This window comes from Bactrocera oleae, chromosome 4 (genome assembly GCF_042242935.1).
Source record: "Bactrocera oleae isolate idBacOlea1 chromosome 4, idBacOlea1, whole genome shotgun sequence".
NCBI classification, from domain to species: domain Eukaryota; kingdom Metazoa; phylum Arthropoda; class Insecta; order Diptera; family Tephritidae; genus Bactrocera; species Bactrocera oleae.
The window spans coordinates 36,143,441-36,167,764 of NC_091538.1; the positions used below are offsets into that span (position 1 = coordinate 36,143,441).

The 24,324-nt window shown below is 34.0% G+C and overlaps 1 protein-coding gene across 6 annotated transcripts in view; it reads left to right on the plus strand.

The window, feature by feature from the left end:
* Positions 1–24,059, plus strand: part of ap (apterous) — a 66,736-nt gene extending 42,677 nt beyond the window's left edge. For 3 of the 6 annotated variants that reach the window (XM_014240142.3, XM_036372588.2, XM_070107862.1), the window contains exons 6-9: positions 6,955–7,128; positions 7,204–7,457; positions 10,024–10,217; positions 20,082–24,057. In XM_014240142.3, coding sequence (XP_014095617.1) covers positions 6,955–7,128; positions 7,204–7,457; positions 10,024–10,217; positions 20,082–20,255 — 796 coding nt within the window. In that variant the 3' untranslated portion in view covers positions 20,256–24,057. Of the gene's footprint in view, positions 1–6,108; positions 6,311–6,954; positions 7,129–7,203; positions 7,458–10,023; positions 10,218–13,353; positions 13,663–13,710; positions 15,308–20,081 lie in introns of those variants that run through there. The other 3 variants (XM_036372601.2, XM_070107863.1, XM_070107864.1) reach the window with 3 other exon arrangements.
* Positions 24,060–24,324: the final 265 nt, after the last annotated feature.

Consider the following 24,324-nt stretch of genomic DNA (forward strand, 5'->3'; position numbering starts at 1 on the left):
TCGAATCCTTGCTAAATCCTGTGACGCTTGCCACAAATATCTCATCTTACGATTGATAGCGTAAGTCAGGAAGCAAAGCTTGCTGATCCGCTTAACAAGTTATACGATCATACTATAAGTAGTCATTTGCATTTTGTAGGTACATATAATATTTAAATACTACAGAAAATAATACTTTTAGTTTTATAGTATATGGCATTGATCTTAGTGCAGCTGTTTGGATCTAAGGATATGAGTACGAAATATTGTTTCGAAGTATGGTAAAATAGTGTCGATCACGCAACTAGAAAAATATGTAGATGATACTTTCGTAAACTAAACGGGTCTAAGTAATTCTGAAAAGTATTAAAAAGTAATAAAGAACAAATAAAAGAAATTGTCGTGTCTTCGTTCCTCAACTCATCATGAAGCGATTAGTTATTTGAAGCGTAAAAGCAAAAACGAAATAGTGAATTAGTTGGCCATATGCATCTGAATTATTTATGATGTTAAAATAAATAAATATGATAACGAAAATGAGTTAGCAATATTTGCGTTAAAACTATCGTAAAAATCAGCGAATGGACTTAAATTGAGTCCACAATTTATTAATAGTGAGCAACTAAATAAAATGGAGACCGAATCGAATTGGTGCATCCCAAAATTATATAAGGATATAGAATAAATATGATTTTGCTTTCAAATCTATCTAATTTGTGTGTAAAATTAGATAAACTAGCAAATTTTAAAAATGTAATGAGTTTATTCACCTTTGACCAGATATCTTTTGTAATCTCACGGCTTTAAATATTCATATTAAAAGAAAAATATCAAGGAAAAAAATTCCAGCATGCTGATGAATGAACGCTGTTAGAATTTAATTCATTTACTATAAAAATGGAACTAACTTTTTAAGGCTACCTGTAGTTTCACAGTTGCTGGATTATTATAGAGCAAAAAGATATATTATTAGTGCTTTTCAAACTCACAATCGACCAAGCATAACAACGTATTGATTTTCTAAGCTATGTTTGGAGTTTAATCGTAACAACGACTGTACGCGGTGGATCGAATCTAAAGCATTAACAACTGAAAAAGTTATGTCATCTATATTTTGGAATATACATCAACTTAGTACAATCGACTATTTGGAAAAAGAAAATCCGTATCCGTACTTCTTCTTATTTAATGAAAAACTGCCTCAGTTAATGAAAAAGATAGCACGGTTTCATAAAGGCAATTGCACCGTGTTTATTTTACCTCAGACCATTTACCAAAAATTATTTTGGTTAAACATAGCAAAATCAAATAAGCTGAAGAAATTCTGTTTGGTTATACATATATGTCTTCGCAGGCGTGGTCCGATTGAATAAATTTCTAAGTAATAACTGCAAAAATATTAAAATTATCAATAAATTGGGACAGAAGAAATTTCCATGTGAACCCCTTAAAAAAGGGCCAGACCCAGATTAACTTCATAAAATTTTCATCGCGTCCGCTCGACACAATTTAAAGCTTACTTGACTTTACAGTAGAAAGCATCAACAAAACTATCAAAACACAATTTGATATAAATACTGCTCCAATTTTGATTGAAAACTCCCAAAATAATCATTCCGGTCAACTTTATACCGCATATACCAGTCTATATATGAGATATGTATCTTAATGAAGCAAGCAATTCAAACACCTGCTGAAGGAGTACACAAGCACTGCACTGAACTTAGAACCCCTTATGTATATAAAATAATAATAATATCGTGTAATATGAAAGCATCCGATTGGCCTGCCTTAGTGCCCACAGCGAAGTATCCAACTGAATACCTGGTGCTGTTATTGCCGAATCGCACAAAGATGAATTTGCGTTTTACTGTTTCCAAACGCAACACATCAGCTACATATTTTGCATCAGATATCTTCCCGCCTCTTCGTTCCGCACCAAGTAGAACAGAAAAGTCAAACAGGCACTTGTACACGACCACTACAGAAGCTCCACACTGAAATCGTAGACACATCAGGCCAGACAAGATTAGACTCATTCACCATCTCCGTAATGCTTTGTTGCTTCATTGCTGTTTTCACGCTTGGCGGGCGATTCGATGTCACCAGAAACAGCAGCAACCACACAACTGCAGCTACAGCAACAGTTTCAAGAGCAGAATTTGCCAGTTCTATAATTCATACAAATATGTATATATTTACACATGTGTATGTATGTATGTATATACATATAAATAAAACATGTACATAAATCTGTACAATATAGCCGTCCATATGCACATGCTTGTGTGGGAATTTCATTGTGAATTGTGAGGGTAGCGACATCACGAGCGAGCGCACATATCAGATTTCGAGCACTCAAAGGCATAATCATATATTAAAAGATGTCACTTTGACATCTTGCCTGCTCTTTTACATGGCAATAATAATAATTCATTTTTCTCGGGTGGGGATGTGGCGAACAACCGGACAAGCAGATTGGTAGGGAGTTTTTTTTTGGCGCTAGAGGAAACTTGGTAGGAACTAACATCATATTTTTTGTATAAAGTATTTATATTTTCAAACATTTGCATGTATGCAGATTAAATGTACATGTGCCACTATGTATGGTTACATGCATATTTTATATTTCTTTATGTCCATGTTTCGCATTATATACGTGGCTAACGGTTCTATGCTATCTTCCTAAAATATATTAAAATCCCTAATAATTTTGTACAGTAACTTTAAAACAATTGAAAAAATTCTTTTTCGAACTGAAATTCAGTCCTTCCAGCATTTAGGTTACCGCGGGTAAATTCTTATACCTACCCGCAGGGGGATCTGATTTTGATCAGTCAATTTAAGTAGCAGATATAAGCTAGTGGTCCATTTTGAACAATATGTTTGTGATTGTAGCTTTGCCTTGGATAATACTCTACGCCAAATTTCATAGAGATAACTTGTGAAATAAAAAAGTGTTCCATTCAAAGACATTATTGGGAGCGTCCAGTTTGTATGACAGCTATATGTTATAGCTGTCTGATATCGGCGATCCCGACAAATGAGCAGCCTGTTGGTAAGAAAAGAATGTGTTAAAAATTTCAGACCGATATCTCAAAAACTGAGAGACTAGTTATCGTATATACAGACGGACATGGCTAAATTCACTCTGCTTTTTTTCTTTTGAAAGTTACAAACATTGTGGTATAATTAATAAACACACACTATCTTAGCAAGAGCTTTTACTGTAGCCCTGTTTTCAGGAGCATTCACAATGACAAATCTCATAAATTATTTGTTTATTTATTGCAGAGTCATAGTTGTCGGACAACATAGGCAGTTCATATTCGAGCAAAGTGTTGATTTTTTACTTATTTAAAGCATCTACATATCAAAAAAATAAAATTGCAAAAAAAAAAATCTTCGTATAAAATTCTTATCTTTTAAATCTGTCCTTTTTAAATACTCATTTATTACAGCGAATTAGGCTATTGATAGTTGAATATATAAAAACTTAGGGTTATTATTGTTGTTGTATACAATCCAAAAGTTAAGAACATATTAGTTTGTTTATTCAAAAATGTCGAAATGGTTATCAATGATTAACTATTTCTTTTCTGATTTTTCTTCTTGTTTCTTATACTTAGTAGCTTTCAGATCACTGCAACAATCCGCTTCATTTTTCCTTTGTTTCCGTCATAAATTAATAGTTTTCTGGAGCTTTTATTTTTTGGTATTAATAAAAAACTGAATATAATTTTTTCTGTGTAGTACAAAATGCTTGTGAGTTATTTAATTATTTAATTAATTTTTATAGCTTCTTTGGAACAAGCGAAGCGATGTATATATATATATATAATATATTAAATTCTGATGATATCCGAACCCTCCTCCCACATAACGCTTATGTTTCAAACTACTATTTTTAAAAAAATAAAATGTTCAAAATTTTTTTAATTGTGAGCAGTAAGTTTCTATGAAATATTATAATATAATATAATGTATATAAATAAAATAAAGAATTATTATAGAAACCCACGTCCATATTGGCAACAAACTGGGACAAGCTTCTCTCCATGGGAATTTTAGACCAGATCATTATTTATACACTGGAACAGATAGTAATCACTTGGGGCCAAATCCAACTATAAGGTGGATGCATAAGAACCTGTTAACAAAGCTCTCGCAGCTTCTGATGAGTCACTATCGAAGTGTGCGCCGTGGCGGTGTCGTGATAGAACACAAATTTCCTCCTATTGGCCAAAGCTGGCCGTTTCTGGCGGCTGCTACCTTCAGACGCTCCAATTGTTGATAATACAGGTTTGAATTAAGAGCTTGGCCGTATGGGAGCAGCTCGTATTAAATGAATGTCTTGGTTACCGCTCATGGCAGCTCAGCGTTTCGACTGCATCGGAAGTGAATTCCTATCCAGGATAGTCCCCAAGTCGAATTCGATTTTCGACTTGGGGACTATCCTGGATAGGAAGCTCTCATGGAAGTCAAACATCGGAGAGGGTGTGAGGAAGGCATCGGTCGCTTTATATATTTGTGGAGGAGCAATTGGGAAGAAGTGAGAGACCCCTTTCACTAAAAGTAGTGTTCTGACTCTATGAAACCGTAACTAAGCAAAAAATGTTTTACGGTGTCGTTGTATGGTGAAGGGCTACACTACACTATCTAAGCAGCTGATGCGTGTTCAAAGAGCGGTCCTAATCGGCATTTGGGGTGCACTAAGGCTAACACCAACAATTGTACTCAATGCCATATATCACGTCGCACCTGTAGACATAGTTGGTTGGTGCTTGACAGCGAAATGTACTATTAGACTTAGGGAAGCTGGGTATATGAGGGACTTCGGGCAGGTACACATTGAAATATACTTCCTAAAGTACCGCCTTCTTCAGAAAGGTGTGTATTCACTTTGATAGCCGAGCGGCTATACTGGCTTTAAGCTCGCTAACTGTGCACTCAAAACTTGTTAAGGAGTGCATGACCTTATTAGTAACAGCATCAAGTTTTTTCCATATTAGACTTGTATGGGTGCCCGATCACAGCGGATTCGACGGAAAATTGTCCTCTTGCGGTCTAGCGCTGGACCTATGGATCTCCAGTGGGCTAAGCAGGCGCTGGTCAACAACCAGAACTTGTGGGACTGCGAGATCCTTCTGGATCAAGGTGAATTGTAAGAGATCTTTCGAACTACTTGCACTTAATGCCACTCTCGCAGCTATGGTAGGGGTTCTGACTGGGCACTGTCCAAGAGGTGCACTCAGGCGATATGTTGGACCCTCTTTGTCAAAGCTGTATGAAGGAAGACGAGATGGAATCATCTAGTCACTTTCTTCTCTATTGCCCGGCCTTTGCCAGGCTGAGATTGAAATATCTCGGTAGACGCACTTTTGAAGAACCTAAATGCTTCCCCTATGACCTATTCACAGATGGAAATTCGGTCCATGAAGTTTTTGAAAGACACTATGTGACTACTCATACATCTTTTTATATCCAGTCTAATTTAAATGTTTTATTAGGTTGCAAATTGTTTGTTAACCAATTTTTAGTTCCTGAATATCCGAAATAGTATTTACACGACGGTCGGACTCGTCGATATCGAAGAAAAGTTGTAAAATATGGCCAATTTTCTTTTTAATGGTGTCCATCTTTGACGCATGCAGACATTTTTTAGTACGAAATCTTAATTTTCTAACACCATATAGCGTAACCGCACTTATACAACGCGAAATGCAGATTACTAATACATCGATTGGAAAATTAATGGATTTATTTTTACTATACATTATACAATATATCGATTTTCAAGCTAAAGTCAATTTTAGTCTGTATTCATATGCAAACGATTTTTCTTTCATCTTAAAATTCTGCTTAGACTACCACATTAAATCATAATCATACGAATATCATTCAACAGGGACATTTTCAGTTACTTATAGCTATATAATAGCATATGTAAACTTTATGGGGCTTCTTTTTGAGTTGCGAGTTAAATACAGTAGCATGCACTAAATTGCTTTCAATAATACAGGAGTGTATACCGAAGATTATATATACCACATATGTGTATAAGTAAATATTGATGGTCGACCGATAAAAAAGTTATAAGTTTACTTAACTATAATTTAGTAGCAGACAAATGAATGGCAAACTGAGAATAATAGCCATTGTACGTGCGAAAATTACTGTGATTGATTTGGAAGTATCATTCTAAATAATCAACTTAAACAAGACTAAGTTCGTGCGGGCACTAATATTAAATGTATTGTAAGGATTGTGCTATGTGTTATGTATGGATATGTTTGTATATTCATGTTTGTGTATACATTCCACACGTTTGGTAAGCAGTTTTTTTCGTTAGAATATTCCGGATAACACGATACCGATTAATCCACAACCATTCTTTTATTTTCTGAGTCAATCACCGAAATGTTTTGTCAGTCAAATATTTATGCATATACTCGTACGTTAGTACAAAAGCAAAATATATAAAAAGTTTATGGTTTTGCATATTGTTTTACAAAATTTAAGAATATATTGCAAGTTATATGAAATATTAATAAGACCAAAATTGTTTACAGCTAATATTCAGCAATCCAAAAGTTAGAGGTACATACTTGTATATTAAATTGTTTATTCGAAATTGTCAAAATATTTCTACTGATTAACTATTGATTTCTGAGTAGCTTCCAGATCGCTGCAACAGCGCTTATTTTTTCCTTCTATTCTGAATAAACAACAGCTATTCTATCCTGATTAAATATTATAATTAAACAAACCCATTGGCAACAACATATTATGTTAGGAAGGTTTTAGAGAGTTACTAAGAGTATAAGAACACTATGGGAATATGTGCGTTAACGTCATAAATTATTCGTTTATTGAAGCTTTTAATTTTTGGTTTTAATCAAAAGCTTAATATCATCAACGGTTGTAGTACAAATTGTTTGTGAGTTATTCAAATTTTCAATTATTTTTTTGCAGTTTCTTTGGGACGAAGCGATGTTCAAAATGTCGAGCATCGATTAGTTCGACCGAATTAGTAATGAGAGCCAGAAACTTAGTGTTTCACGTAAATTGCTTCTGTTGCACGATTTGTAATGCGCCACTTACCAAAGGTGATCAATATGGAATTATAGATGCTCTTATATACTGCAGGTAAAGTTTTATATTCGGGGTATTATGTACACATAAAGATATAACGCCCAACATTTACATATATCAATTCTACAGAACTCATTACAGCATCGCTCGCGAAGGCGATTCAGCGTCAACAAGACTTGGAGGTTCATTCGCATATTGCGCGGACTTCGATTCTCCTCAAAATGAGTCCTCCAGTCCACATTCAGATCCCTCTCGTATTGTTCCTAGTGGCATATATATGCCAACTTCACATGTAATCTCAGGACTAACGCAAGCGCCGCGGCAAAAAGGCAGACCTCGGAAACGCAAACCTAAAGATATTGATGGACTCACTGCCAATATGGGTAAATAAAAGTAAAATATATACGTAATACAAAAAATTAAAACAGTTTAGACACACGTTGCTCACTTTTTACTCTACTGTTTACGATTTAAATATTTTGTTGTACAACTAAAGAGTCGTGCTTCGTACTCAAATTTAAATTTTTTGACTTTGTAAAACATACTGAAAGAATAATTTATATTACCGATTTTCGATATCTAACAAATTAAAGCTTTTACGTTTCATACTTCTAACCTATTAAATAGCAAAATACTAATGGAAATGTTTTTAAGTTTAAATGTGCATGCATTCATATGTATATATATATACATATATATATATATTAGGGTGGCTAAAAAAAATTCAACTTTTTTTCGCTTGGTACTCTGAAAAATAGGATCTTAAACACCTCTAAAAATTCTCTCCAAGTAAGAGCTCTTAATTGTAACGAAAAAGTCCACAAGTTGTTTGTATCTCTTAATACTAATCAAGATTGATATGGAGATATGGATATATACAAAGTGCGTTCCAAAGTAAACAGTAAAAAAGTAACAAATAAACTCTAGTGGCACCATCAATATGTCGACTAGTGCGTTAGAATCTGCTACATTTTATCGACTTCCAGTAAAAATTTCATGACATTTCATTTATTGGAAGTGAAGTTATTGCGTTTTAAGTGTCAGTATGTTTTGTCATCGGTGCGAAAATGAACTTCGAGCAAAGAGCCAACATTAAATTTTGTTTTAAAATTGGTAAAACTTTTACCGAAACGTTTCAATTGATGAAAAAAATTGAGGATTGCCTATCCCGTAGCAGAGTGCACGAGTGGTTTCAACGTTTTCAAAGTGGTCGTGAGGACATAAATGAGAAATGAGCCGAAACCCAAAAAAGCTCGCCTGAAGACAATGCTGATTTGTTTTTATGATTCCAAGGGTCCACAAAGAATTTGTTCCACCCGTCAAAAACGTTCATGCGGTATTCTACCTTGGGATTTTGAAGCGTTTGGTGAGCCGTATTCGACGTGTTCGGCCCGAATATCACGAAGATGGTAGTTGGCGTTTGTTGCACAATAATGCGCCATCTCGTCGATCGACGCTTGTGACCGATTATTTGGCCAAAAATCACATTTAACAATCAACCACTCCCCGTATTCACCTAATATGGCATCGTGCGACTTCTACCTTTTCGGAAAAATGCATTTTCCGATGAAAGGAAAGCGTTATGCAGACGTGGAGGCCATTCAAAAGGCTTGCACCGGCATACTAGCGGACATACCGGGCAACGAGCTAAAACACTCGTTCGACATGCTTTTTGACCGTGCAAAAAGTTGTCTTAAAGCAGAAGGAGACTATTTTGAATAAAATTAATTGATTTTGCCGATAAAACCATTTGTTCTGTCTTTTTTTTTAAAGTCCTGTTTACTTTGGAACGCACCTTGTATATAGAATAATGATCAGGGTGATGAGACGACTTGAAATCCGAGTGACTATCTGTCCGTGCGTCTGTTCGTGCAAGCGATAGCTTTGGTAAAAATTAAAATATCTTGATGAAACTTGGCACACGTATTCCTAGTCACCCATGAGGAGTCGGTATTGCAGTGGCGTAATCGGACCACTGCCACTCCTATAATACACCAATAAACGAAAACCTATAAAGTCTCTTAATTAAGCACTAAATGAAGATACAAATCTGAATTTTGGTGCAGGTGTTAAAGGGCACTTGTGGGCTTAAAAAAAATTTAAAGTGGGTGTGGCCCTACCCTCTAAATGGTTAAATATACATATCTTCTAAACCACTGAAGCTATCTCAACCAAACTTGCTGAGAAGACGTCTTTTTAGCATCTCTTTATACACTGCGAAAATGGAGGAAATTAAATAATATCCACGCCCACTCTCTATATAACGGCCATGTTGAAATTTACTAAAAGTGCGATAACTCACTGAATAAAAGAGCCACGAGCATTAAATTTCACAGCCAGGATAGGAGGGCAGAGCTTTAGGGGACCGCTTTTGTAGAGCAGTAAATTTCCCACAGTATTCATGTATGAGTTTTTCGATTTCTAATGATTTTTATTTCATTGAGTTATTCACAAGAAATATATTTACCTTAAAATAATCAAACTTCGATCGTTAGTATCTTTCAGAAGGTTCAGTTTAAGAAAAAAGTAAAGTTGTAAGAGACCTTTTTGTTGAACATTCAATTTCCTTCAAAATCTATGAAGCGAGATATTCTTTAAGTAGTTGGAAACAAGATTTAAATTTTTCTATCTGATAATAAGAAAAATATAGAAAACTGTAAGTCGGAGGACATTCCCGTTACAATTAAGAGATCATATTTGGAGAGACTATCTAAGAGGTGTCTAAGAACTTATTTTTCAGAGTATTACTATAGTTTTTTTGGCCCACCCTAATGCATATATATATAACACATATGTTTGTACATTATTACGAGAGAGTTAATCACATAGGTATATTGATAAAAGTAAACTTTTTTATTATTGCATACAAGGTTGAATTTTAAATAGTACTATTAATTGAAATGAAGATTTCCTCGAGATTTAATAAGCTTTCGCATTCATTTTCGATAGATTTAAATACGGAATATTTAGACTTTGGACGTGGATCTCAAATGACTGCTTCCCGGACGAAACGGATGCGAACCTCTTTTAAGCATCACCAATTGCGTACGATGAAGTCTTACTTTAATATAAACCACAATCCGGATGCTAAGGATTTGAAACAACTTTCTCAAAAAACAGGGCTGCCAAAGAGAGTTTTACAAGTAAATTTATAATACTTTTATTATCCACATAAATAGTAAGCAACAAGTAAGGAAGTTCTAAGTTCGGGTTTAACCGAACATTTTATACTCTCGCAACTTGCAAGGATCAAAGCCCGGGAAATTACTTCAGGTGTTGGCAAAATTTTATACTAAAAGAAGTATTGATACCATTCAACCCATTTTTGACACAAAAACATACTATTATCGAAAGTTTCATTTATTTATTTTATTATATGAATTTCAATTATGTACCTCACACTGGAACAGTTTTGGTTCGATTTAGACAAATTTTGGTCACAAGGTGGCATACAGAGTGGGTGGCATAAAGAGTCATTGTTGCTTGATTTGCATAGTGGTAAGTGAAAGAATCAGATGGAATTTGAAATGGAGTTATATGGGAAATAGGCGTGGTTGTAATCCGATTTCGTCCATTTTCTCACTATAACATAGCAATATGAGAATAATGTTATGTACCGAAGTTGGTTGAAAGCGGTTAAGCAGATCCCAAGAAATGGGTTTCCACCTAAAGGAGGGCGGTGCCACGCCCACTGTCTAATTTTAAACGCGGTTCCTATAAATTCTTCTCATACCATCCCAGAGATAAAATTCAATGTCTCTGGCATGTTTAGTGCTTGCTTTATCGCGTTTTTAGTAGTTTTTAACAGCACCGTTGTCTGGGGAGTGGGTGTTGTTGTCACCCGATTTCACACTGTGGATAGAGGTGCTAAAAACATTTGTTCATAGTGAATTTTTTTATTATAGCTTTAGTGGTTTAGAATATATACACATTAAACCTATTAGGGGGCGGGACCACACCCCCTTTTTTAAAAAATTTGAAACTGCAGATGCCCCTCCCTAATGTGATCCTGTATACCAATCAACGGTCTTGTATCTTATTGTGGAGCTAAGTTATGGCAAATAATTTGTTTTTTATTGATGGCATTTTGTGAACATGGCAGTGGTCCGATTACGCCCATACGCGCAGTACCAACCGTCTTATAAAGATATCTCAATTTTTACTCAAGTTACTGCTTGCACGGACGGACAGACAGTCACCCGGATTTAAACTCGTCTCATCTTCCTGATATAACCCTATATCTAACTCGATTAGTTTTAGGTGATACAATCAACCGTTAAGTGAACAAAACTATTATACTCTGTAGCAACATGTTGCGAGAGTATAAAAATAGACTAGTCGTGAGTTCAAATCGGCAAAAGCAACATTATATGTAGAAACGTGTTTTTTACGACAGGATGGAAAAGCTTCAAAATACCATCAAGGTGCCAATAAATTATATCTGTGAAATATATGTATGTACTCGTATATACCTATAATATCACTTTAGGTAAACACTTTCAATGAATGAGATCGATTTTGTATGTCTCGACCATTTCCTGTTCATTGTCGCTAAATTTCTTTGCATCAGGTATACTCGTACTCTTGACGTCTAATAACACTGGTAAAAAACATTGTTTTTTCTCCCTACTATTTTCATGCATAACCTCGTCATATTCTCTAAGCAAGGAATTTAACATGCAAATAAGTTTAATGCAATTCTGCCGTCGTGGACACGATGCATTTCTTGATGAATCATCACTTTATTATTTTTCAATTGGGACCGTTTTCCGCGATTTCGTCCTTCAACCGTTCCATTACCCCAAATTAAAACAGTTGCTGCTAATGGATAAAATGTAGACGTCATTACTTTATTGCCTGTTAATGTTTTGGATTTGAATGTATGACGGTTATCCCAAATCTCTTTCTGGATTTTTGGATGATATTGTTCGTAACAACGTCATTTGGATGCCCACTGGGTTGTAATTCTTCAGTTAAGTTAGAAACGACATTTTGCATTTAGAAATCATCATGGGCAAGGAATACTTTTCAGCGTTGGCAAAACTTTATATTAAACAAATAAGAAAGAGCTATGTTCGGGTGTAACCGAAGCTTTTATACTCTAGCAATTTGCCAAGATCAAAGCCAATGACAAATTTTCTACTAACACAATGTCTATATTCATTATATTAGTGGTGGGGGGAGGTACGTACCGATATCCATAATTTTGTTACAGTATGGCAAAAAGCCAACTAATTTAGGTATTATTGCTTACTTTAGTTCAGATATCTTCAACTAAGGTATATGAAATATAAACTCAATTAAAGGGACAAAATTTAAAATAACGTATATATAACGGAAAAGTAACTGGAGGCGCGGATACGTTTACCACATACTAGGGGTTTGAGTTTGAACCAATTTAATCAATATTCAGTTAGTGTTCATTAAAATATCGCAAAGATTGACCGAAATATTTGCAAAATTTTATCCTAATATCTGTATTGTTGCTTTATTTATACAAGATGCGTTCCAAAGTAAACAGTAAAAAAGTAACAAAGTAAACTCTAGTGGCGCCATCCATTTCCAGTAAAAATTTCATGACATTTCATTTATTGGAAGTGAAGTTATTGCGCTTTAAGTGTCAGTATGTTTTTGTCATCGGTGCGAAAATGAGCTTTGAGCAAAGAGCCAACATTAAATTTTGTTTTAAAATTGGTAAAACTTTTACCGAAACGTTTCAATTGATGAAACAAATTTAATGAATTGATTGCCTATCCCATAGCAGAGTGCACGAGTGGTTTCAACGTTTTCAAAGTGGTCGTGAGGACATAAATGAGAAATGAGCCGAAACCCAAAAAATCGCGCCTGGAGAAGTCAAAAGTGAAGACAATGCTGATTTGTTTTTATGATTCCAAGGGTCCACAAAGAATTTGTTCCACCCGGCCAAAACGTTAATGCGGTATTCTACCTTGTAGTTTTGAAGCGTTTGGTGCGCCGTATTCGACGTGTTCGGCCCGAATATCACGAAGATGGAAGTTGGCGTTTGTTGCACGATAATGCGCCGTCTCATCGATCGACGCTTGTGGCCGATTATTTGACCAAAAATCAATACATGCGACATGCTTTTTACCCGTGCAAAAAGCTGTATTTAAGCAGAAGGAGACTATTTTGAATAAAATTAATTGATTTTGCCGATAAAACCATTTGTTCTGTCTTTTTTTTAAAAGTCCTGTTTACTTTGGAACGCACCTTGTATACTGCTAAGTGAAAGAATCATATGGAATTTAAAATTTGTTTCAGTAAGTAGGCGAGGAACCAATTTCGTGGACGTATTTTCACTGCGTAATATAAGGATGTTGGGATAATGTTATGCACTACAGATATGAAATTTCATCTATAAGTAGGTGGTGCCACGCCCCCTGTCTAATTTTTACAATATGGTCTATTCAGGACTTTTGTATCATCTGCTGTCAACCACCCTTAGATGCCAAGGAACAAATTTACCAAGTTTCATCAACATATCCCAAGTCAATCAATTTATCTCTTGCGCGGTCAGATGGATAGACAGTTTCCCGGATTTCAACTCGTCTAGTCATCCTGATCATTTATATATATATAAATTTATATATATAATATATCTATCTCGATTTATTTTAGGTGTTACGCACAACCGTTAGATGAACAGAACTATTATACTTTGTAGCTGTTGCAAGAGTATAAAAATGTTGCATAAGGACTCAATTTTAAATTTGTGGAACACATCAACCAGAGAATCGGAAAAATCTATATTAAGGAAGTTTAAACCACGCCTTATACCAATTTATTAATATTACATTACTAACGCTTTTTTAGGAAGACAACTCACACACTGACTGATATATTCGGCCAGAACAACGACAATAATTATATGTACCCGTATATGTAGTATATATTATATTAGGTAAAGTAAAAAGTTCGTTCGGTTTTTTATTGATTTTTCAAAAGATGATAACTTTGTGTACATTTGTCCGATTTAAGTCAAATATGGCCGTTTTGTTCGTAAACTTGTTGCCAACGAGATGCCAACCTCATTATACCCCTCTCGTAGAAGGCTGCGTCCCTATTGGCAAAAAACTCGGAGAGCTAATTTTCACAGGCCTCTCTCGAGGCCAACTTCTCACCATTAAGCCCGTTCGCCATGGACAGGAATATGGTAATGGCTTGGTGCCAGGTCCGGACTATAAGGTGGGTGCATTAGGACCTCCCATCCGAGCTCCCGGAGCTTCTGGCGCGTCACCAAAGACGTGTGTGGCCTGGCATTGTTCTGATGGAACACAATTCGGCCGCTGTTGATCATAGATGGCCTCTTCTGGATGAGTGCTGCCTTCAAGCGGTTTAGTTGTTGGCAGTAGATGGCTCAATTGAGCGTTTGGCCATAGGGGAGCAGCTTGTAGTAAATGATTTCTTGCGAATCCCACCAAACACGCAGCAAAACCTTCCTGGCCGTCAATCCGGTCTTGGCCACTGTCTGGGCTGCTTCCCCGAGCTTTGTGCACGACCGTTTGCGCTCGATATTGTCGTAAGTGATCTATTTTTCAATCCGCTTCAGAAACGGGTCGATTTTGTTGCGATTCAGCAGCGATTCGCAGATGGAAATTCGGTCCATCATGTTTTTTGAGTTAGTTCGTGTGGCACCCAAACATCGAGCTTCTTTTTGAATCCAAGGTTATGCAAATGGTTCCAAACGGTTTTCTGGCTTATCTTTATTTCCTCAGCAATTAAATAAGTGGTCACGTGACGGTCTGTTTCCACTATTTCCATGATTTTATCGCAATTTTCCACGACAGGTCTCTCGACGCGTGGTGCATCTTTGACATCGAAATTACCGGAACGGAACCTAGCAAATCACTTTTGTGCTACACGTTCGTTTACAGTATCGTTCCCATAAACTAAATTAATTTCGCCTTGATCGAAGAAAAATTGTAAAATATAGCGAATTTTTTCTTTGTTGGTGTCCATCTTTGACAAGCGCTCACAACGTACTGAGTCAATCAATCGAAAAACTGTCAAGGACAAACTTTTAGCGCGAATAAACACGATTTCAGCGCCGTATAGTATGACATGACACGTAACACTAGTACTATGGACAATAACGCCATCTCTTAAATAAAAACCGAACGAACTTTTTACTTGGCCTAATATATATACACCTGGTCTAATTTCAGACATTTTCAGCATTAAACTATGGCATATCCAATATTAGGCTAATTTTGTTAAGATATCTTACATATTGATCTATTGAACTTATGTGTCTTTTATTTAACAAAAATCTTCAATTTTATTTGATTTTTATTAGTGATTTAATTGAATATTTAGTGATTTGATTCCGAGTTGCAAGATAAGTATAAATGTTCTTAAGTTTTGTGCATTATCATAAAGTTTAAATGTTCGTATTTTTGGTGCCGAGTCAGCTTTTATTTCATTTTGTTTTATATTATTTTATTTTCTTTCTTTATTTATCTCATCTACTTCTTTATTCACACCTGTCTTGGTTTTGAACTTTGATAAAAAAAATTGTTATTACTTTTGAGTTTGTTCTTAATTGTATTTATTATTATTAATATTTTATTAACACACTAATTTATTATATATCTATTAGATTTTGTTTTACTTACTCTTTTAATTGATCTTCATTTAATCTTCTTTGTTGTTTATTATGTCGTGAAACTTCCCCAACTGTAACATTAAAGGCGAGTCAGATCGCTACGTTTCATGCTGGCTTTGTGATGGGCTTGCCCATATTAAATATGCTGGACTGACAGGTAGAATCTTAGATTCTATTCTCGACTGTAAGGGATTGCGTTGGTCCTGTGTAAATTGTAGATCTATTGAAATCGATCTATTTAAAGTTTATAGGCAGACACTCAATGGCTTTAACGAAATCGGTCGAGATCTTGAAACCCTCACCGAAAAATTTAGGCACTACGAAAAATTGTTCAAATCTTTTAAGTGCCTGAATAATTCTTACGAATCCTCTAAACCTGCTCCCAAGTGTAAACGTCCTTCTGATGAAGTAACACTTAGTTCTTCTGTACAGAAGACTACGTCTCCTTCAAATTACCTAATAAATCTCTCTTCTCTTTGCCCTCAAGGTGATAAGCAAAGAGCTCAATTCCCCAAAAGCTCTATCTAATAGTAATAAGTGTCTCACAATTCCAGACTCTCCCCCTTATAACTTAGTAGGATTTGGTAGTTGTTCCACCTTAAAAATCTATATTTATTTCTAGACTTTTCAAAGGTACCTTGGTGGAGGACATTAAGTCTTACATTTCGTCTCGTTTAAAAATTGATGATATCAATATCCGTAAATTCAACTTGAATTATGATAGAAGTATATCATCGCTTAAAATAGACGTATCTCTTGAAACATTCGAAAAGATTTTAGATAGCTCATTCTGGCCACCTGGGACTTTTGTACGCGAATTTAAACCTAAACTTAGAAATCATACTGAGGAAAAAATTGCTAAATTGCTAATTGCTATTCTACCAGAGGACTTGTATCATCCTGCTTTGGAAATATCTGTCATAATCATAGGCAATACACGGAATAGTAATCATCAAACTTCTAGGTCTTCTGGTTTTCGAAAGGGTTATATAAATTGAAAAACAGAAAAAAACGGTTCACTTGTCGACTATTCTAAATATTCTGTATTGCGTTGAAAATATTTTGACCTAAACAAAAAATGTTATAATAATTACTTAAATAAAGTAAAAAAGAATATTGTAACTAATCCAAAATCGTTTTATGATTTCGTCAACTCCAAACGCAGGATTTTCAAATTTCCGTCAGCGATGAAATATAAATCTATAATTTCAAGTGAAAATGATATTATATCCAATTGCAGAATTTTTCAGGTCAAACTACTGTAATAATTCTTTTAAAACGTTTTCCTATCAGCACGTGCTGTATAGGAAATCTTTTAATTAACGCTCCAATTATTTCTGAAGAAGACATCCTACTTAATTTAAATAAGTTAAGACCATCTTTTAGTTACGGCCCAGACATGATACCCTCATGCTTCCTAAAAAATAGTGCCAAATACAAGTATATTTACTTGCCTTTGACAAGGATATTTAATTCCTCTCTTAAACACGGTATATCCTTCAACATGGAAACCGTCATTTACAATTCCTTTGCATAAAAGTGGCTTCAGTTATACCTAAATATTTTGAAGCTATCATCACTGACCATATAACCCTTTCGATTTCTCCGTTAATAAACTTTATCTACTGGGCTTTCAGCCAAGATTTCTTAAATGGGTAGCTTATTATCTTTATAATAGAACACAACGAGTAATATTTGAGGATACTCCTTTAGATACAATTAATGTCTCTTCAGGTGTTCCGCGAGGTAGTCATCTTGGCACGATTCTGTTCTTGTTGTTTATTAACAATCTTCAGTAATAGAATTCTCAAAAATTTTATTATACGCTGACGACGTAAAGCTTTTTAAAGCATATACTTCAACTGAGGAAAGGTATCTGTTTCAGAAATGATTTGCCATTGAATCTCAATAAATGTAAGACGATGTGCTTTTCCCGTAGATCTCTGCACCCCTCTCCTTATGTAATACAGCACCATATTCTAGAGCAAGTTTTTAACTATGTTGATTTGGGAGTTAATATGGACCCTAACCAATTCACATTGATAGCATGGTCTTGAAAGCAAAAGCTGTCCTCAGTTTTGTTAAACGTTGGTCTAAAGAATTTAGAGATCCGTATATTACTAAAACACTTTATACAACTTTTTTTAGACCTATATTTGTATATGGCTCTGTTGTATGGACTACTACTACTACTACTAAATCCATTCCGCCGTATATATCATTATTTTAATTCACATTCCAGCACATTTGACTTATCTGACTCACTTTTCAAAACTAAAAAACTTTGTTGTTTTCTCTTAATAAATAAAAAGGTAAAAATTTATTATATCGTCACTATAAATCTTAGCTGTTGAAAATTGTTGTTTCTGTAGCTGAGCAGTTTTAGATCTCAGCACCTAAAAAACTTTTTTGCCTTTTCTGACTCGGCTAATTCCGCACGTATGCGGATTGCGCCCCTCGCGTCCCTCGTATTGACCCGATTTTAAAAATGTTTGACATCACGACATACTATTATCAGAAAAAGCTGCTCTCAGAGTCATTATTATGGTCTAATATATTCCATTTTTAGATGAGAGATGCCACACTCGCAGTGCAAAGTTTTATTCCTATATCTTCATGGGCGCTTGATTTTTGTATTATAAGATTAAATACTTTTATATAATTAAATAAAATGTCATACGGAAAGTAATCGGTGTTGTAGTCTGATTTTGCCCAATGTTCCTCCTGCTGGTAGGGGTAAGAATTTACCCGCGGTAAGGCATGCCTGTCGTAAAAGGCGACTAAAAGCCAAATGCACTATGACTGTTATTTTACTTTGCCTAGAAATATCAGCATAGTAATGATGTCAGAAATAGAGCTATAATACTCAGCTTGAAATGATATTATAGACTTTAAATGAGATTCCAAATAAAGAGACATTTGAAGTTCAAGCGACAAATATCACCAGTCATTGAGTAATGGGTAGCTCAACTGGCAGTAGCTTCGGCTACACTCTAGTACCACGGGGAGCAGAATGCCCTTGTACTTCGGTCCAATCTGCTCCTTGGGTTTGGCCCTTTGGGGAGATTCGTGGTGGCTGTTCAAAAAAAGAAGTTGCACAAGCAACTGTAATACTTGTAAATAGCTCGCTTTGGGCGCTAATCAACGCATTATTTTGAAACGTTGTGCTTTGGAGCACCGTGAGGTAAGGCCGTCGCCGGCAGGTACTCACGTAAAACACCAACCCAATGTGCAACATGTCGCGAGAAAAGCAAAATAAGGATATCTGGCTACAGTAGTTATAAGCCATATGATGCTTAGTATTGCTCAATTTTCTAATTATCAAAAGGTTGTTAAAATTAATCAATATTCCTTTTGAGAAACAAAGGAAAAGATCAAATATCAGAACTTCTCAAACCTGTTCAATTCTTTTTCATTCCTTATATCTCGTTTTATATTTTTAATAGCGAGCACATAATGCTAAGTAAAATATTATCTTTTTTACTAACCAACCAAAATTTCGCAAAGTGCTTGATAGTAACGTCATGGGAAAATGAAGGATGAGCCAAGAAAAACTGTCAACACTTTATATATTTCTGGCCTAAAATTAAAATTTTCCAGCTCCAGAAAAAGGTTTTTGAGGGGAGAAATAAACAATGAATTTCGATTTGTTTGCCTCGATATTTTCGAATTTACATTATATACCAATTCCATAGAAATGATATCGATAATGTTATAGATAAAGTCAAGCGAATAGAGTCATGACTCATGACATATCTTATGCAAAATATCAAGTAAAATATTTACGGATATCCCGCGACATGTTGTTTTTCGTGAGATAAATGATTTAAAGTTGATATGCATGATATTTTCATCCTTATTTTATCTTGTGAAATATGTTTTAGCGCATTAGAAACACAAAATCAAATCGACCAAAAAAGTATATTTTTGGGCGTTTTGAATTTGGCAAAGATAAGTCTGCACCCCAAGACTGCTTGTTAGGAACCCTTTTTTACATTTATCAGCAGTTTTTTATATTATGAAACTGCTAAGACGGGTCCTTCCCATTTCTGAAGGATTTGAGCATACTCTTGATCGCCTTTTGGCCTGGCATGAGTATAATCGGAATTCGAAATTTAGCTGTATCGCTTCTTTAAGGCCACTATACCTTCGGTGGAAATTTATAGGTTAGTTAAACTACTTAAAATTTATTTTAAAGGTCAATATTATCTTAATATAAATTATCTATATGTAATTAAATATTAACTATTGAGTTAATATAGAAATAAAAATTAGAGATTTATAAAATAAACGCAATATTTTTATAAAAAAATATATTCTTATTTATTAATTCTGGTATAAGTACTGTACTAATTTATTAATTCCAATTCTTATTTGTTTGTAGGTATGGTTTCAAAATGCTAGAGCAAAATGGAGGCGTATGATGATGAAACAAGATGGTTCCAATGTTCTAGAAAAAGGCGAAGGATCTCTGGATTTAGATAGCATATCTGCACATAGTCCTACTTCCTTCATAATGGGCGGCGGCAATGGCTCACCTCAACATACCATAGAGTAGCAGATATATCCATTACTGTTTCCACATAGAGAGCTTTGAGCTAATCAGTACCCATATATATGTTGTTGCTTTATAGATATTACAACCGTTTCTATAGCAGTAGTTGTAGTCTAGAATCTAGAGCATCCGCTTTTGCGCACGCGCACCAGTCCAATGCAAAAACCACGGCAGGGAATTTACCGCCTACATTTGTATGCATTCATGCTAGTACGCACATCCCTATGAACATACGTACATATGTATAGTACACTACTACAAGTATATACAGTTGAACTTAAAAAAATGTCAAAAACTGGACTAAGTATGAGTATCAAGTTTATACTGTATGTACACATCAAAACACAACCTCAACCGGCCAATAGCCATATTGAAAATATATTAAACCGTTACACAACCGAAACAGCCTATCTTATGCGCATGGGCTAATACGAGTATAATATTTTTGTAAATGTATTTAGATATAATCATATACCATAGAAGATATAATTTAAACATAACGCCTAAATCCGAACTTGTTACTTCTGGCACCTTTGGCACTTAATGGTTCATATATTTAAATATGTTATAAGATATAATACTTCTTTATGTACTTTTATATATCCATAAACAAAGTTAGATCATAAAAGTGCTTACAATTAATTACGATTAAAATAGTTTCGATTTTTTTATATAGCAACATTTTGATTGTATTTTTGTAAATACATGTACCCACCATATGTAACTGCGAGCGAAACAGGGTGAACCTAACTATATTTCCTTTGGTGCGGTTTTGTCTATTTCGACCTCTTTCTTACTAATAGATTAAATATTCAAATTGTAGATTAATATTATTAAAAATTTATATTTTATTAGGCGATGGGAATGTACATATGTAGGAAGACATAAGCACACGGTTATAAACATATACCATTTTATCACGTGGTATACCTTAACTATAACCATACATATATGTATATTTGCCATTGATGTATATACTTACAAAGGTAACGATAAAAGGAGGTCGGCAGTTCATAATGAATTTTTTTAATGTTGTACCGAAAAATTATCTCAAAATTCCTATACTTTTTTGTGGATATTGTATTATAATGTAGTTTTAATAGAAGCAAACAAATAATTAATATTTTTATTTGACGTCAGTATCACTTCAATTAATCAGATGAAAGTTTTCGGGTCTACATAAACTATTCTACTTAATTCTGCCTTTGTGATTTCAAAAATAGTTACTCATTTATAGAAAACTCTACTCCAATTTCGATTAAGTCAGAAATGCTGGAACTTTTTGGAAGTAATAAAAAGCAGTGTTCCACATTCATTTGAGTTCCTTCCAACTTTTTAATGCAGAAAAACATTATTATTTGAAGCTCACATAATTTTGAATGATTTTACGGTCGTTAATAATTGAATTTTTTAATAAAAGTAATACCTAGTCGTTTCACTATAATCATTTCTGTTCAGCGAAGTTACAAATCAATTTATTTAGAAAAGGCTGGCCGTTAAATACATACATATATATTACTTAGGCTGTGTGCCAAACGTTAACATTTTGGAGTTGGGGTGAAAAAAGTTTCTATGGTGTAAACAAATTCCACATTTTGCTGTGCCAAATGGAAAGGAAAATTTTGATATCTGAAGTTTAAAGCAAACGCAATTGCCTCGTTCAAATTTTTGCTTGTTATTTAAATTATTAAATTTATACGTAAAATGAATTAAATGTAAAGCAAATACGTTGCTTGCTAATAACAATATTAATGAAACTAAAAAAAACTTCATTAATTTGAACTTGTTTTGATAGAAAATTTTAGGCAACGTGCTAGGCTATTACCACGCTTCTTGCATTCGGTACACATATGTACATACATAATTATGTCTTTATATATACTTAAATACATTTACATCTTTTAATAAACTACAAAAATAATATTTTTACTTAATTCTTTGATCCTAATTTAAGTTTGCAATATTTCGGCTAAAGAGAGTCAAGAACTTTCCTCATTTAGAGTATCATTTCTGTATTGAATGGAATAAATAGAAATATGAACAAATTAATAGTTAAGAATTTATAACATATTCTATAACATAACTGAATGCATAGCTGTATTCATATTTGTAAGTTTTCAAAATTTTACCGAGCTCGGGAGCTGCGGATTCACAACGAAAAACGTCAAAATTTCACATTCATCTGTCAGAATTTTCATTTTCTACTGTTTGGCCACAGCCTTAGTATACCTATAATATTTTACCCTTTCTTTGGCTTTTTAAATAAGAGTACATCCATTATAGACCATGTGCATGATTAACACGCAGACACACATGGCCGTGTGTATACATATACATACATATATAGTGATTTTAAATAAACACTTCTTACTAGTCAATAAGAAATTAATTTCCATAAGTTGTATACTTTACGAAATAAAATCAATTACCAGTATCTTTATATACATATGTAGGTATTTATTATTATTACTTTTTTTTTTTGATATGTAATGCAAATAATTGCTAAAAGAGTTTGAAGTCTGGTCATATGTACTGTGGCCAAATTTTTGTATTTAGTTCCTTCTATTATACTGTTGCGCACTAACCAATAATATTTATAGCTAAATTCCAAAAAAAAACACCCCATTCTATAGTAAATTATATTTACATGTATGAATATCGCTTTATAAAATGATTAAAAGTGTATTTACGAGTATTAAATAATTTTAACATCAACTGGAGAACAAAAATTATTTATATTTCTTGTAAATAACATATTATGTTTATTTACTATTGTATAGTTGATAGCGAATAAAAAATTGCTTAAGATAAATTTTTACAAAATAAATACTTGATATTTTATTTATGTTCGCCACAATTTAACTTTCACATTATCCGATTTATGGAGATTATGGAAAATATGAAATAAAAGCCAATGCAATTTCAAACCGAAACCTTAAGTTCCACAGTTATTGAGGTTTCTCAAATATGGCAAGCAGAGTAATTTTTACGGCAATTTATAAGTAAAATATAAAATCAATCGCTTGTTGCGTAAGAGATGTAGTAGTGAGATTAAAAGGTTTTGCATTATTATTATTTAACATTTTACTATTTTACACAAACTTATTTATATTTCATTTTGACTTATGTATATGGGTGTCAATTACAACTGGATTAATGTTTTCAATATTCTTTATCTACTAAAAATGTTAAACAAGTAAATTGGTCTTCATTTTCACATTTGCTGTTTTAAAAGTTTCTTGATTGATAACAATTCCTTAAAAAACTAATTGAATTTTAATTAATTTAATAGAATTTTGTAATAGCAAACAAAAAAAAGTAGGGAAGAGATAAGGTCGGGTATAGAAATGTTGCAAATGTGGTCGAAATACAATATTCGAATAAATCATATTTGGTATCTTATTAACTTATACCATAGGTCATAAATACTTATAAAATTTCATTGCAACATTTTGTTCGTGTCCGCGATGCTTAAATTAAATTCAACCTAATTAACTTAAATAAAATATATGTATGGGATATAAACTCAACCAAGGACAAATGAGTTTGAAATTCTTTTATTAAGTATATTGGGGCTAGGACAGGTATTGCCTGGTTTTTTCAATTTTTGCCATCAGAATACATTGTTATCCGAAGAAGACGCTTTGACTAATATTTAAGGTAAAAGGTCAACAATAAGTATCTTAAAATTGTGATATTTAAACAGCTGTTTTCCGAGGGGTGGATGGGATAACTTGTCCTCAGCGAGTTTGGTTGATATAGATTTGGTGATTTGTAAGAGAGAAGGACCACGCCCACTCTTCAAAATACTTCATAGACGCCCCTCCCACTTCGATACCTTGTACCAAACTTCAGTTTTGTATCTTAATTTTGAATAATTTGGCGTCTGCAATACCAACCGGGTCAAGGTGCCAAAAAAAACAGGTGCACCAAAATATATCACCTTCACAGACGGACGAACTGATATTATAACTCAATCTAATCCCCAATATGCCGTTGATTTGGCAGATTTGCCAGTTTTCACATATATTTTTTTGTGTTTAGAGTAATAGATCCATTTTTCATCGCCAAT